Raw genomic sequence first — 13,291 nt, 5'->3', positions numbered from 1 at the left:
CGCAGATGGGGTTTCATCTAAATCAGCACCAAACTCATCCTTCTTAAATTAATCCAGAATTTAAAAATGCCTTTCTGAGACGTTGCTTAACTCCACATGAATGAGTTGTAGACTAGGAAGTCCTGGACTAAGGTCATGAAGGACTAGTCAGCGCCTTCTGTCTGCTCTTGGTGCTGGTCTTAGTCCAAATGATCCATTTCCTCTGTCGTCAAGGTCGACCTGGAGGCCCCACGTCCATTAATCCAAAGATAAACCTGCCGGGTCAAGTTTAAACCTTCACTTAGACCTAGATTAGCTCTCACCTTCCTTCTGGGTACCAGATTACTTGAACCAAGACCAGGGCAAGTCTGAGGCTATTTTAAACCGTGACTGAAAAAGGCCATTACAGTTAGTCCAGATTAAAAGTGTGATTTAGTCTAAAATTAGGCCTAATCTGTGTCCGCCCAACCGCCCCATCAAGTCTTACTAAGTAAGTACAAGTCATTAAGAAAGTTCAGTTTTAAAAGAGATAATAAGGAGAAGGAGAAGATGAGGTATGTAGAGAAATGACATGTTACAATTCCATCCATTCATGTTTGATTTTGGAGGAACAAACAATGTTTTTTTAAAGCGTGACCGAGAAAGGCCATTCCAAGTCGTCCAGATTAGAAGTGTGATTCCGTCCTAAGATTAGGCCTAATTAGTGTCGGCCAAACCGCCCCCTTAAGGTGATAACTCATCTGAGGGAAAATCTAGTTTATGTTGCGGTGGGGTTTGAGCTCTGTACTCTGTGATAGATGCTCTGAAGCAGCAGCAGCAGCTGCCAGATCGCTTTTTTTTCGCCAATCCAACTCCGGCAGAGCCCCGGAGACATGTCCTACTGCACGAGGAGCCAATCGCGTCGGCCGGGTGAGCGGCGAGGAGGCGGGGCGCCGGGAAGTACGGAGAATAACAGAGGTAAGATTTGACTCGCCCCGCGGGGGGGATGCCAGGCACGCTCACGTCTAGTTCAGAACGAGAGAGAGCGGGCGAAAGAGAGAGGGAGGGAGGGAGGGAGGGAGGGAAGGGGAGAGAGAGAGAGAGAGGGAGATGTACAAATCCCTTCCCTGTCCTGGGGTCTCTTGAAATGTCACTTTGCCCGCGTGTTTTTCCTCCTTGCCGTGTGTTCCGTCCGATCGCTGCCAGATATGCCAACTCCTCCTACGATCTCCAGCAAACCCCTTCGTTAACACGCTGCAAAGGGCAACGGGCTGGCGACGGGCCCGTTTTCTCTTTTTGTTTTAGGTTCCTTTTGCTTTCATCAAAATGTTTCTTCCCTCCGGACAGGACTCTGCTTTGACTCCCCCTGACGGTTCCTTCGCTCGTCACATTCCCCTTCAAACTCGGAGGAGGTGCTTGGCTTTGTTTTCGTTTCTCTCTCCCTCTCTGACCGCGATGAAGGCTTTTATTTTTCAACCGCAAAGGGCGTACACAGACAGAAACACACACACACAGACACACACACACACACACACACATACACACACACAGCAGGACCAGACCTTGGCAGGCGTGTGTATCCAGATGGCGGCGTTGAAGAGGACATGGTCGCAGAGCTGTTTCAGGAGTGGCGCTCCGTGCGGCAGGCCGTCCAGATACTTGGCGAAGGACAGGAACTGCTCCAGGACCGCCCTGGTTATGTGGACCCGTGAGGACTGAATACGGGACAGGGATAATATGATACATAACAATTATAATTATAATTATTATAATAATAAAAAGTCATCATTGTTATTATAATATAACAATAAAAACAACAATAATAATAACAATTATAATAACAATACTAATAACCCAATTATTATTATTATTATAAGATAGATAGATAGATAGATAGATAGATAGATGTAAAATAGATAAAACTGTAAAATATGACACAACAAACACAAAACCTAATAATGACAACAAATATGACCTTAAAATAAACCTGAAAAATAAAAAGAAATAAAAAATTTAAATACAAGCGACCCAGAAAGATGTCCCTAAAGATAAGAAAAAATTGAAAGGTACAATAAACCTCACCTAACCTAACATTAAATATAAGCCCATAAAAGACAAAAAATAAAACAATAGAAAAATAAACCTAAAAATTTTAACAGCAAACAGAACAGCAATGAACCTCAAAAATTAACAGTTAACCTACACCTCTGGATCAACAAATTCACATTGTGGAAGTTATTTTATTTATTATTATTATTATTATTATTTTTATTATTATTACTACTATTATTACTATTATTATATGTGAGTTTAGCTTAAGCCTATTTGTCCAAGATTATATTGGCAAGTGAAAATAATGCCATGGTTTGCCATATGCTGGATTATGAAACTCAGCGACCGCCGGCAGCGTTACCTTCTCCAGTAGGTAGCCAATCACCAGGAAGCCCTTCCCACCCAGCATCTGCTCCTGCATGGCCACCGAGCTCTTCAGCAGCTCCACCAAGAATGCTAACAACGTAGCACTACACACACACACACGCAAAAAAGATGCAAAGTGAGACTTCATTATTTATGACCGAGTCTTCATTTTGGACCCTCTTGTACATCATTCCGAGTCTGCTCTCTCAGGGCATTTCAGCTGCTCCTTCTTATATGCAGAACTATTTACCTTCGATCTCTCCGCCCTCCCCCCCATTTTCCCTCCGTTGTGTCCTCTCCATTGCAGTTCTACTCACCAGACCGTGGTGTCCACGCTGCTGTCGTTGAGCTGCCTGTAGTCGAGCTGGGAGAAGAGCGGGAACAGCACCTGGATGCCTCCGATGGAGTGGATGGCGCTGTGGATGGAGTGCGTCACGATGGCCTTCACATCCTGGCGTGATGCCACAGGCAGAACGTGAGGTCAGAGGAGTTAAGACACAGTACACAAAGCCATTGTAAACTGTTATATTAATTGTTTTAAACAATGAAAAAAATAATAACAAAAATCGTTTGCGTATATCTTATCGGCCACTCTGCGTGTTAGGGGTGTAAAAATCGATTCAGTTACGTATTGTGATTCTGCTCACAAACAATTCACGAATCAATTATTCCCGGAAAGATCGATTCGTAACTGTGTAACGTCAGAGGCGCGGCGCCGGATCGTGCGACAATGAGCATAGATCGTCCGGTGCATGCTGCGCCCTCTCAGTTCAAAGCAAGAGTTTGGACTCACCTCACGACCGAAAAAAAAACAACCAGCCGGCTCAACGATCGAAGCCGCTTTGCAAAAAAACGACCAAGTAGATCGGAGAAGGCAAAACGAACGATAAGCGCAATTACACGTTTCATTTGCAAAGACGGTTGCCCGTGTAGTGCCGCCGAAAACTGCCAGCTTTGACTGAAATGCGACAAACACTTGAGCCCAGATTTGTCATTTGTCATATGTCAGGATTACTTTTGTATCCTTTACAAAAGAGACTAAATAAACCTTTACTTTCATACAAACATGCAGCTCAAAGTGCATCACGTAACAAAATGAAAATGTTATGTCAATAAAAAAGTAAATAAAATAACTAATATAAACACAACCCAAAAGTATTTGACTCAAAATTCAAGTAACAAATTTTATGTTATAGAGCAAAATGTCAAAGGCAATGTCAAATGGCAAAAAAACACAGCTCTTCATCAACTGACATTTCAAAGCAATGGGTCCAGTGATTTAAAGGGCAGTCGAAAGAAGACGGCCATACATATTGTAATATCGTATCGTAGCCGCACGACTCTCGCAGTATCTTAATATATTTGCACCAGGGCGACACAGGAAAATTACACTTCACTTGACAAGGCCGACGCTGGCTTCACAACGCACAATGCAAGAAGGACAGAAGACTCGGACGTGTTCCAGACGAACCTGCAGCATGAGCGCGTGCGGCGAGTGGACGAAGATGGAGGGGTTCTCGCGGGGGGATGACTCCAGGCAGAGCTGGGCGTCCGTGGCCTTGGCGTTGTAGGTGAAGGAGATGGAGCTGGCCAGCTTGCCATCGTACAGCACCTGCTTGTGGTGCTCGGCCAAGTGGATGTCGCTCTCCGACTTGAACTTAAAGGTGCTCTGAGGAGGGGGGAGGGGGTTTGGGAAGAGGAAGGGGTTGAGGAGGGGATAAACAACGTGAAGGAGATGACGGGGTGCTTTTTTTCCGTCGAGACGGGAGATGAGCGGCGGCATCCGCGCATGATGTTCGAGACGTGCCACCGCCTGCAAAACAACACGGTATTAGTTTAACAAACACGGTGTGCTGATTAAATTAGCCGACAATAAGAGGCAGAGCAAAATGCGACATGAGGAGAGAGAGGGGGGAGAGAGGACCAAGGGGGGAGAGAGAGCGACTAAAGGCATTATAAATGACCTCCCTCCCGCTTTGTTGTGCACCAACACGAAAACCACACCGACGGACAGACACACGGGAAGCTGCTTGGGAAAACTATAAAGAATTTGGAAAGAAACACTTCAAACCGGTGCAAACACCCTCTTCTTTCAGGGAGGTCCTTCAGGGAAACGTTTGAAATGCCTTTCTCTATCCTATATCTATTTTATATCGTCTGTGTGAAGAGAAAAATCATTCTGGGTGATTTATAAGAGGATTCTGTGTGAATCCCGCCTTTCTCTGTGTGAGTTGATAATATCCATGAATCATCTGAACAATGATCTGAACAATGATCGTGGTTCAAATTGATGACCCAATTTAATAATCATTTATATTATTGAGTATAATATTAACTTTTTTCTATTAAACGCAAAAAAATAACATTTTGAAATGCCAATAAGTCTACAGTGCCCGTGGATAGAGGTTAGAGTGTGTGTGTGTGTGTGTGTGTGTGTGTGTGTGTGTTTGTGTCTGTTTATGACTGTGTAAGTCTGCAGGACCAAATATCCTGTGGTTTCACGCAGGCACAGCCAGATGACAGGCTCGCGGCGGGCTCTGGACGCTCCTTCACGGCACCTCGCGGCGAGCGGGCTCTGGTGGTACCCGAGCACCGGGCTCCCCCCTGCTCGCACAGGAAAGCTCCGGGCTGCAGCAAAGGCCCGGCGGCCAGCTGTGTTCCAAATCTCAAGTCTGCTTTTAAAAGACACACCCACGGCGATTCTAACCGTGAATTTAAATATTTCACGGCTAAGCGCAGAGCCCTCGACCAAAAATAGTCCAACGCAGAGTTTGTACAGTATCTCGATCAAATTCTGCAGCGAACCATGAGTATCCATCCACTGAGTCTCCATTTTAACAGCTAGTGTTGTATTTAAACAGTCTAAAATGTCCTAATTCCTCAAAAAGAAAGTTTATATATCTTGGAACTTGCTATAAAAAAATGCTTATCACATAATCAGCATCAAAAAACAAGAAACAATGTGTATTTGCATTGGAAACAGGTATAATACATTGATCCATTTTCTGAAGCATGAATTCAGCCTTGTTTGAAGTAAAATACAATTTTGAGAGTCAATACCAGTCGGCTAACACAGTCCCTGAACTATGCAATTGTGTGGTTACCTTTCGTTTTTATTAATATTAATAATCATTCAATGACATTTGTCTGAGTTACCCAAACATAACATGTGCCGTCCTTGTGTACGGATAAATCAAACACTAAATCTGCAGCAAAAAGGCAGGACACATCACCTCTCATCAGATTTTTTAGATTGTAATATTTTATATTGTGTATTGTAGTATTGTAATCTTGTATATTGAAATATTGTCTCTTTTCGGGTTTTGGAAAATTTGAAAGTGTGTAGTCAGCGGGACCAGGGCAAGGGAGGTTTCCCCTTATAATTTTTGCCCTGGTCCCGCTGACTACACTACAGTACCATTGTAACACATATTTTTGTCAAAGATATCAAATGTTCCCCGTACTGTATAAAGCAATGATGCTTCTGCCATTTCAAATGGAATGGACAAATAAAAAATATGGCAAAAGTAAGTGACTTTGATGGAAACATGTGTTGATGATGCGTAGCTTGCGGAGCCATTTCTGTCAGACAACTTGACGGCGCCACACGCTTCCGTGCCGTTATGGGCCGGCCCCCGTTAACCCTTACGGGGCGCCGGGTGCAGCTCCGCATCCAGATGACGTCATAGATACTTCTTTTAATAACTCAGCGCTCAACAGGATCGGACCAAACGTGTCAAAAGATCAGACTTTGAGGCACTTTCAACGGTATAAAGTAGCCAGATGACATCTGTAGACCAAGGGGGAGCTGAGATATCTAAATCTGAAATTGGTATACAAGTTTTCCTATTATTACACTGTTATTTTGCGAAGCCCTTATATTACTGGGCATATCTTTATAATTTCTTGACATAAAAACAAACGGGGGAAAAAAACTCTTGTACCCGTTGAGCCTGGCCTCTTGTTGCAGTTACTTAAGGGAGTCTCCTAACCAAGCGGAAGCGAGCTTGGCATGGTTGCAGCTTATTTTCTGGAAGCATGCCAAGCTCACTTCCGATTGGTAATGGGCGTGGTATTCAGCCAGCTCGATTATTCTGCCGGCGACAGCAAACAAGTGAGAAATAAAAAAAGAGCGAGAGAGTGACAGAGACATCTTATCGAAATTTTATTCCGTCTGAGGAATGTGACCACAGAGCAACTTCTGGAGGCACTATTTGATGAAGAGGATGACGGCAACGTCTCCTCCGATCCGGAGAGTATATATCCAGGGACGAGGAAGAAAACTTTGAGGACGGAATCGATCCGCCCCAGGAGAAGTGAGAAAAATTATATAATATCATTTTTGACATCGTTAACTCTTGTAAACGTTTTTTTCCAAACACCAGTCAAATTTATCAAACCAAACTTTTTGGTACATTTTCCATTTTCATGTCTATATACAGAGTTGAACACCGGGAGGAAGAGCCACAACCAAGCGCCTAAGCAGCGGCAGCTCCCCCTAGTGCATCTGCTAGTACATCATATTCAGCACCTGGGATGGGAAGAGGCAGGTCTAAAAGAAAATCTCCCCCACACACACACAGACACACACACAGACACACACACAGACACACACACACACACACACACACACACACACACACACACACACACACACACACACACACACACACCTCTACATCTGTACGACCAACGTCAAGGTCTTCAGCAGCCCAGCAACACAGCCAGCGCCAATGCAGAACAGCCCTGGAAAAATGAGAGCGACATCGATGCAACAAAAAATTTGATTCCACCCGTGCAGAATCCCAGAGTCCAGCTAGATCCCACAGTAGATTATATCGCACTGGACCTATGTGCAGACGCTCTGCACAAATACAAATAAAGAGGCAGCTAGAAACATGACCGAGGGCAAAAAAAATGTACATTTTCAATATAAAATGGACTGATGTTTCTCGAGATAAACTCTACAAATTCTTTGGCCTTGTCATCTACTATCTCTGACTGAAAAATATTCTGGATTATTGGAGGAGGAACCACAGCTTCTCGGCCTCATTCCCAGCAGCAGTGATGAGAAGGGACAGGTTCGGAGTTCTCTCTTGGAACATCCACAAGAGTGATCCAGGGAAGGATCTGGAGAACGACAGGAAGAATGGCCCCCCTTATGGATGATGTATTGTATGTACTGCCTGCCAGACACATTACCATCCAAGAAGGGAGCTTACCATAGATGACAGAATGATGGCAACAAAAGCTAAGTGCGGCATGACTCAATACATGAAGAACAAGCACACCAAACGGGGGTTCAAAGTCTTTGTTTTAGTCGACTCCAGTAACGGCTACACAGAGAATTTCTCTGAATACACCGGTAAAGCCAAGGAAGCTAGTCGGAATGGACCTATGACAGTGTCATGGGTCTGGTCAATCCAGCTCAGCGGGGAAGTGGACACAGTGTCTACGTTGACGACTTTTACACAAGTCCCAAGCTTTTCTCGGATTTGGCAGATGTGGGTTCCAACTATGGTCCTACCGGGACAAACAGAAAAGCTGGCCCCGTGGCAGAGTTATTGCTCTTACCAGCAAATCCCCCAGAAGACTCATCTGGTGGATCAAAGAGGACCCCTCTTCTCTTCGTGAAGTGGATAGACACGCGGGAGGTTTCGCTGTGCTACACCATTCACCAGGCCTTCTCAGGGGATCCCGTCCCAAGGAGAATCAAAGGCAGAGACGGCCACTAGACCGTGCAGGATGTTCCGTACCCTGCTCCCATCATGGCCTACAACAAGTATATAGCGGGGGGAGGGGGGGGGGGGGGGGGTTGACTTGTCAAACCAGCTCCTCCAGTACTACACAACCAGCCACAAGACATTCCACTGGTACCGCACACTGTTCTTCCACTTTCTGGACATTACCACCACCAACACATACATCCTGCCTGGTGAGATCTTCCAAGTAAAAGGTCAGAAGCCCATGCCCCAAAAACAGTTCATGCAGGGGTTCCCCAGTAGCAGCAACAGGGCACCTGCCGGTGGCCATTGCTGAGCCCACAGACCCAAGTCAGAGGGCCACAGACAGACACGGGCACTCAGGACCCGTGAACACCACCGGGCTGTTGACAGAAAGAAAATGTGGACACCATGGAAGTGTAATGCCTGTGATGTGCCACTGTGTCTCATAGTGGACGGACACTGTTTTTGAAAAATAGCACAGGCTGACCAATCAAAAAAACCCCTGTGGGAATGATTCTTATTTCTCTCAGCATCACAAGTGTCGAAAAAACACATTTATGGACAGAAAACATTTCGTTTGGTCAATGATTGCATTTCTCAATACAAAATGAATTGTTTTCTATAGGTGACATTGTCTTTGTTTGTTTTTGCATCTGTTGCATCTATAAAATATCTAAAATTTATTTAGAAAAATGATATACAGTATATTCTAAAAGCTGAGGTTGTGGTGAAAAAATGACCAGCTAGAGCAATAGAGCAAAAAAAAACAATAGCAAAAGGCAAAAAAAATAAAGGCTTAGACTTCCAAGGGCACTTGGAGGGCACCAGTCCCTCCTGCTCCACCTGCTTTGCTTGCGTTGCTGCGCTCCCTCCAGCTCCCCTGCATTCACCTGTTGGGCTCTACTCTTCTATCCAATGGGGGGCTTCAAGCTCATCACTCCTACATTTCTAGCTCACTAAGCGGGAGCAGGAGATAGTTTTAAGGCAGGTTTCTCATCATATTCAGATGCAAGCTCTGATCACAAAAATGAAGGGTAATGTAAAACGTGTGTGCTGACTGAAACAGGTTAAAACTCAATTTTAACACCGGTACCGGGCCTAAACTGACAAATAACTAAATAAAATAGGGTCGGGAGCCATAGCATGTCAAATATGAAGGAAAAGATCTTTTTTTTTGACAAATGGCATCATTTAATATGCCAATTAATAGGTTCAACTCAGCCCAAACCTAAGCTCTACAGTAAGTTGAACTATTCAGTCAAAAATGATATATGGGATTGGTACTCAGTATCAGCCAGCGGTTAAAAAGTGCTTTGGGTGCATCCCTAATGGAGACCCAGGCATCACCTCATTAATCATGTGGTGGCTTGCTCGTTGGCAGCGGTTTGCAGTTTGCACTCTTCTGATCAAAAGCGCAACAAACAACTTGGACAACAAATTTGAATATGAGCAACAGCGCGCACACGTCAACATGCACTCCAGTCCATAACGGTGCTGCAGGACAGGACCGTAGGACTGCGTGCAGGACGAGAATCGCCTCCAATAACAGGTTATTTGTTGTTAGGATCTGCTGTCTGAAAACACACACACACACACACACACACACACACACACACACACACACACACACACACACACACACACACACACACACACACACACTACCCTCTATCATTTTGATGATGTCTCACACAGATTTGTTCATTTAGAGAAGCGTTAGGTAAGCAGCAACGAAAAGCCAATCAATTTGGACGATGTAAAGCTGACCTTTCACCTCTTGCCAATTACGGTTGTCGATATGGAAAGAAGCCCCGCACCCTCCCTCCTGGGCGTTTTGCAGGCGGAGCCGGAGCGGCATTGTCCAAAATGAGCAACTCGGAGGAGGAGAAAGATGATTTACCATTGACAAGAGGGCAACTAACATCCATAGTTTGGCATTTGTTGGGGATATATAAATATCCCTTGTGTGAAATATGCCGACTAGACGTGCCGACGAAGACGGGCAACGCCACAAACGTTATTATTTATTGCGATTTAGGCCTATTTGTCTTATGTATTTTGATTTTATCCACATTTTATTTAAGTTAAATATTCATTTAAGCAGCTGCACTTGTTACTTATTGTTATTTTTCACTTCTTACATAAGGAGTGCTGTGCAATGTTCATTATAGAAAAATACTGTTTAGCATCTTATCTTCAGATTTGTTTTCCCTTATTTTTCTTTGGAAGATTTTTTTATTGACATGACATGTTTATTTTTGGACAATTTTAATTCCACCAATATCATTTTTTTTTATTAATCATGGCATACAACTGTCTTCTTTATTTGAAAAAAAATGAAGCATTTAACAGAAATTGTGACTTTTTATACATATCGTTATGAATATCGTTAACGAATGGTATGAAATGTTTTATCCTGATAACATTTTTGGCCATATCGCCCAGCACTAATCCAAGCCAGAACCAAGTGGCCGGCATAACACAGGTGTTACACTTAGACAGACCTACACACCCATACCCAGACATATTATACACACATTGCCATCCTCAGAACTGATAAGGAATAAAAACCCCACAGCCGCAGAAGCGGCTGCGACACATACACACGTCCTCTCTGAAGCCGTGAGATTAAGGGCGATAACTGTCATGGCGTGAGACAGGAAGCCGTGTGACACCACTGTCCGCTTCAGCCCACGCCCACCAGCCTTTCTTCCTAAGCTGACCCAAAAGTAGTTCACCCATCATTACGCCGCAGTACTTGCACCGAGCCCCTGCGGCTTCAAAGCAACCCGGGCCCTCTAATGGCCTCTTCTGGGCATCTGTAGGGCCAACCTGTTCCCTGCAGAGAGCAACTCCGCAGACAATCAGTCTCGGGAACGAGGAAGGAAATGTATCAGTGTGTGTGTGTGTGTGTCTTTGAGAAGAAGGGAAAAAAAAAAACATGCTACAGTACCAATTTGTTATCAACATGTTACCAAGCTATAGTGGTCAGAGAGACTGGTGGTTCAACGTCAGCACAGTTGGATAAAGGCTACAGCGTTCACTTTCCTTCTAGGACACAGAAGATGGTGCACTGCTGGAGGACACTTCCGGTGGCAATCGTCCGGAGCCATGCAATAAAAGACCTCAAATAGAGTTCAAATAGCCAAGTAAATGAGTGCCTATGCATTTTCACCACAGAAATCCATGCCTGTGTAAGTCCAAGTACTGGGCCATGACGTACGGGAGAAAACAAGCGATTACAAAAAAACAAAAAAATTTGGCATGTTTTCAAACTGCTAATCACCCCAAAGTCATCCGGTGCTCTCAAGCAACCTGGCCATCAGTTGAACATTTGAGGTATGAAATTAAAAAAATCTGTGACGTTCATTACATTCGGATGTTCTGTTTGAACGAGGCTTGGATTCAAGAAAACACCACCACTATGGATACCTGAAATAGGCACCAATGAGAAACTTCCTAAATGGGGTCAGAATAAAACAGAGAAAAAGCCGTGAAAATGACTCTTGAATCAGTCCGAACGACACTGTGACAAAGACAGACATGTAAAGAAAAAAAGCAGTAAAAGAGATAAAAATAAAAAAAGGTGGACATTCCCTGAATAAAAAATATCAAAGCGAGAACACAGTGCGAAAAAGCCAGAGCAACATAGTGCATACATACATACATAGTAATTATTGCTCTGCCTAAACTCCTACTACACTACTAAGTACTCGGCTGGGGTGCCACAAGGAACCATATTGGGACCACATCTAATCTCATCTAAGATTCCATTTAAATGAATGGCATGTATGCTTCCGAGACTGTGATATACCGTATGTGGTCAGTAATACCAATCCAAAAGCCATTGAAAGGGAACTTAGCTACACATCCCTGCACTTGGGCAATGGTTAGACGTAAATGAAAATATCTTGGAAACATGTAAGACTGAAATATTTCCTTCAAAAATCATGTCGAATCATGTTTCTAAATAAGAACAACCTGGCAACAATTTCAGATTGATAAGGAATTGGGTAAAAACTGAGAATGCTAAAAAAGTATAACTAGAAAAGTATAACCTTCAGAGTTGGGAAAACTTGACCAGGTACAAAAACATGTCTTTTCTATGAGATTATACATTGCCTGACTCCTCCCCTTGGTTTACAAAAGCAGTCACAAGAGCAGACGGCTTTATCCATAAAGGAAAAAAAAACTTTGTGGTGTGGAGATGGGATGGTTTGAGCAGCCACACCTGACCTGGATCTAGGTGAAAGGGTCAGGGTGGCTGCATACCTGTTGCTCATTGGTTGGGCAAACGAGCAGCAGGTTCAAACCCCCATCTTTGCACTCAAGTCAGGATGGGAGCCCTGTCATGCCATGTTCCATCTGCTCCTGGATAATTCCAACTGACGTCCTCTCTACAATAAACTGATGTCTACAACCCATCGTTGTCTGTGTCTCTGTGCCGGAGGGCCCTGAAAACGTCACTTGGGTGGCGTGTGGTACACGGAACTACCACACAGTTCCTTCTCAATTCAAGCAGCATGGGAATCAAATGCCGCAGCAGTCCATATCTGGAAACTCAAGGCTGGCGGTTATTTTGTAAACTTGTCTAGACGGTATTTGCCCTGTTCTCAAATAAGCCGAATAAATGTGTCTGATCCACGTTATATGATATATAGACCGCTATTCACAAATGTGCGAAATGTCATATACCTGCGGCTTTATGATGCCGATATTGAGGTTTTATGATGGAGGAATTGAACCACAGGCATTCAAGCCTGCTCATACAGGAAACAGTAAAAAAGATAAAAATCATTCAGACGCAACTCACATTGAATCCCACATTCAATGCATTCTTTTGAATTCATATCTGGGTATTATTAGTGGGCTCAGCAACCTCTTAAGGCATAAAGCATTAAAAATAAAACCACAAGATGAATAATTCTTTGCCCAGGTCATTGCAATAATTGACCAAGTAAACAATGAACTTGTGATGACAATTTTGAGAGTTTCTTACCTTGTAGCCGGGGCCAAGTTGGTGAATAGCAAAGATCTGAGCCGGGTTCAGAGCCTCACTAAAGACATAAATAGCTCCCAGCTGACCGCAAAACACCCTGTTCGCATCGGCTGTCTCTGACGAGCCCAGGAAGCACTTGTCATAGCTCTGCCGGGTAAAAGGGAGCAAGTTAGAGAGAAGAAAAATTTAA

The 13,291-nt window shown here is 44.0% G+C and overlaps 1 protein-coding gene across 2 annotated transcripts in view; it reads right to left on the bottom strand.

The window, feature by feature from the left end:
- The window catches only part of nbeaa (neurobeachin a), a gene marked incomplete at its 5' end in the record, with an annotated part of 127,136 nt that overhangs the window by 64,006 nt on the left and 49,839 nt on the right, over window positions 1-13,291 (bottom strand). For both annotated transcript variants that reach the window (XM_080013338.1, XM_080013339.1), the window contains 5 exons: window positions 1,521-1,673; window positions 2,372-2,480; window positions 2,694-2,827; window positions 3,848-4,045; window positions 13,102-13,248. In XM_080013338.1, coding sequence (XP_079869464.1) covers window positions 1,521-1,673; window positions 2,372-2,480; window positions 2,694-2,827; window positions 3,848-4,045; window positions 13,102-13,248 — 741 coding nt within the window. The remainder of the gene's footprint in view (window positions 1-1,520; window positions 1,674-2,371; window positions 2,481-2,693; window positions 2,828-3,847; window positions 4,046-13,101; window positions 13,249-13,291) is intronic.

Source organism: Zeus faber (genome assembly GCF_960531495.2).
Source record: "Zeus faber genome assembly, chromosome: 14".
NCBI classification, from domain to species: Eukaryota; Metazoa; Chordata; class Actinopteri; order Zeiformes; family Zeidae; genus Zeus; species Zeus faber.
The sequence above is the reverse complement of the archived record's forward strand: the minus strand, read 5'-3'. Positions and strand labels throughout refer to the sequence as shown.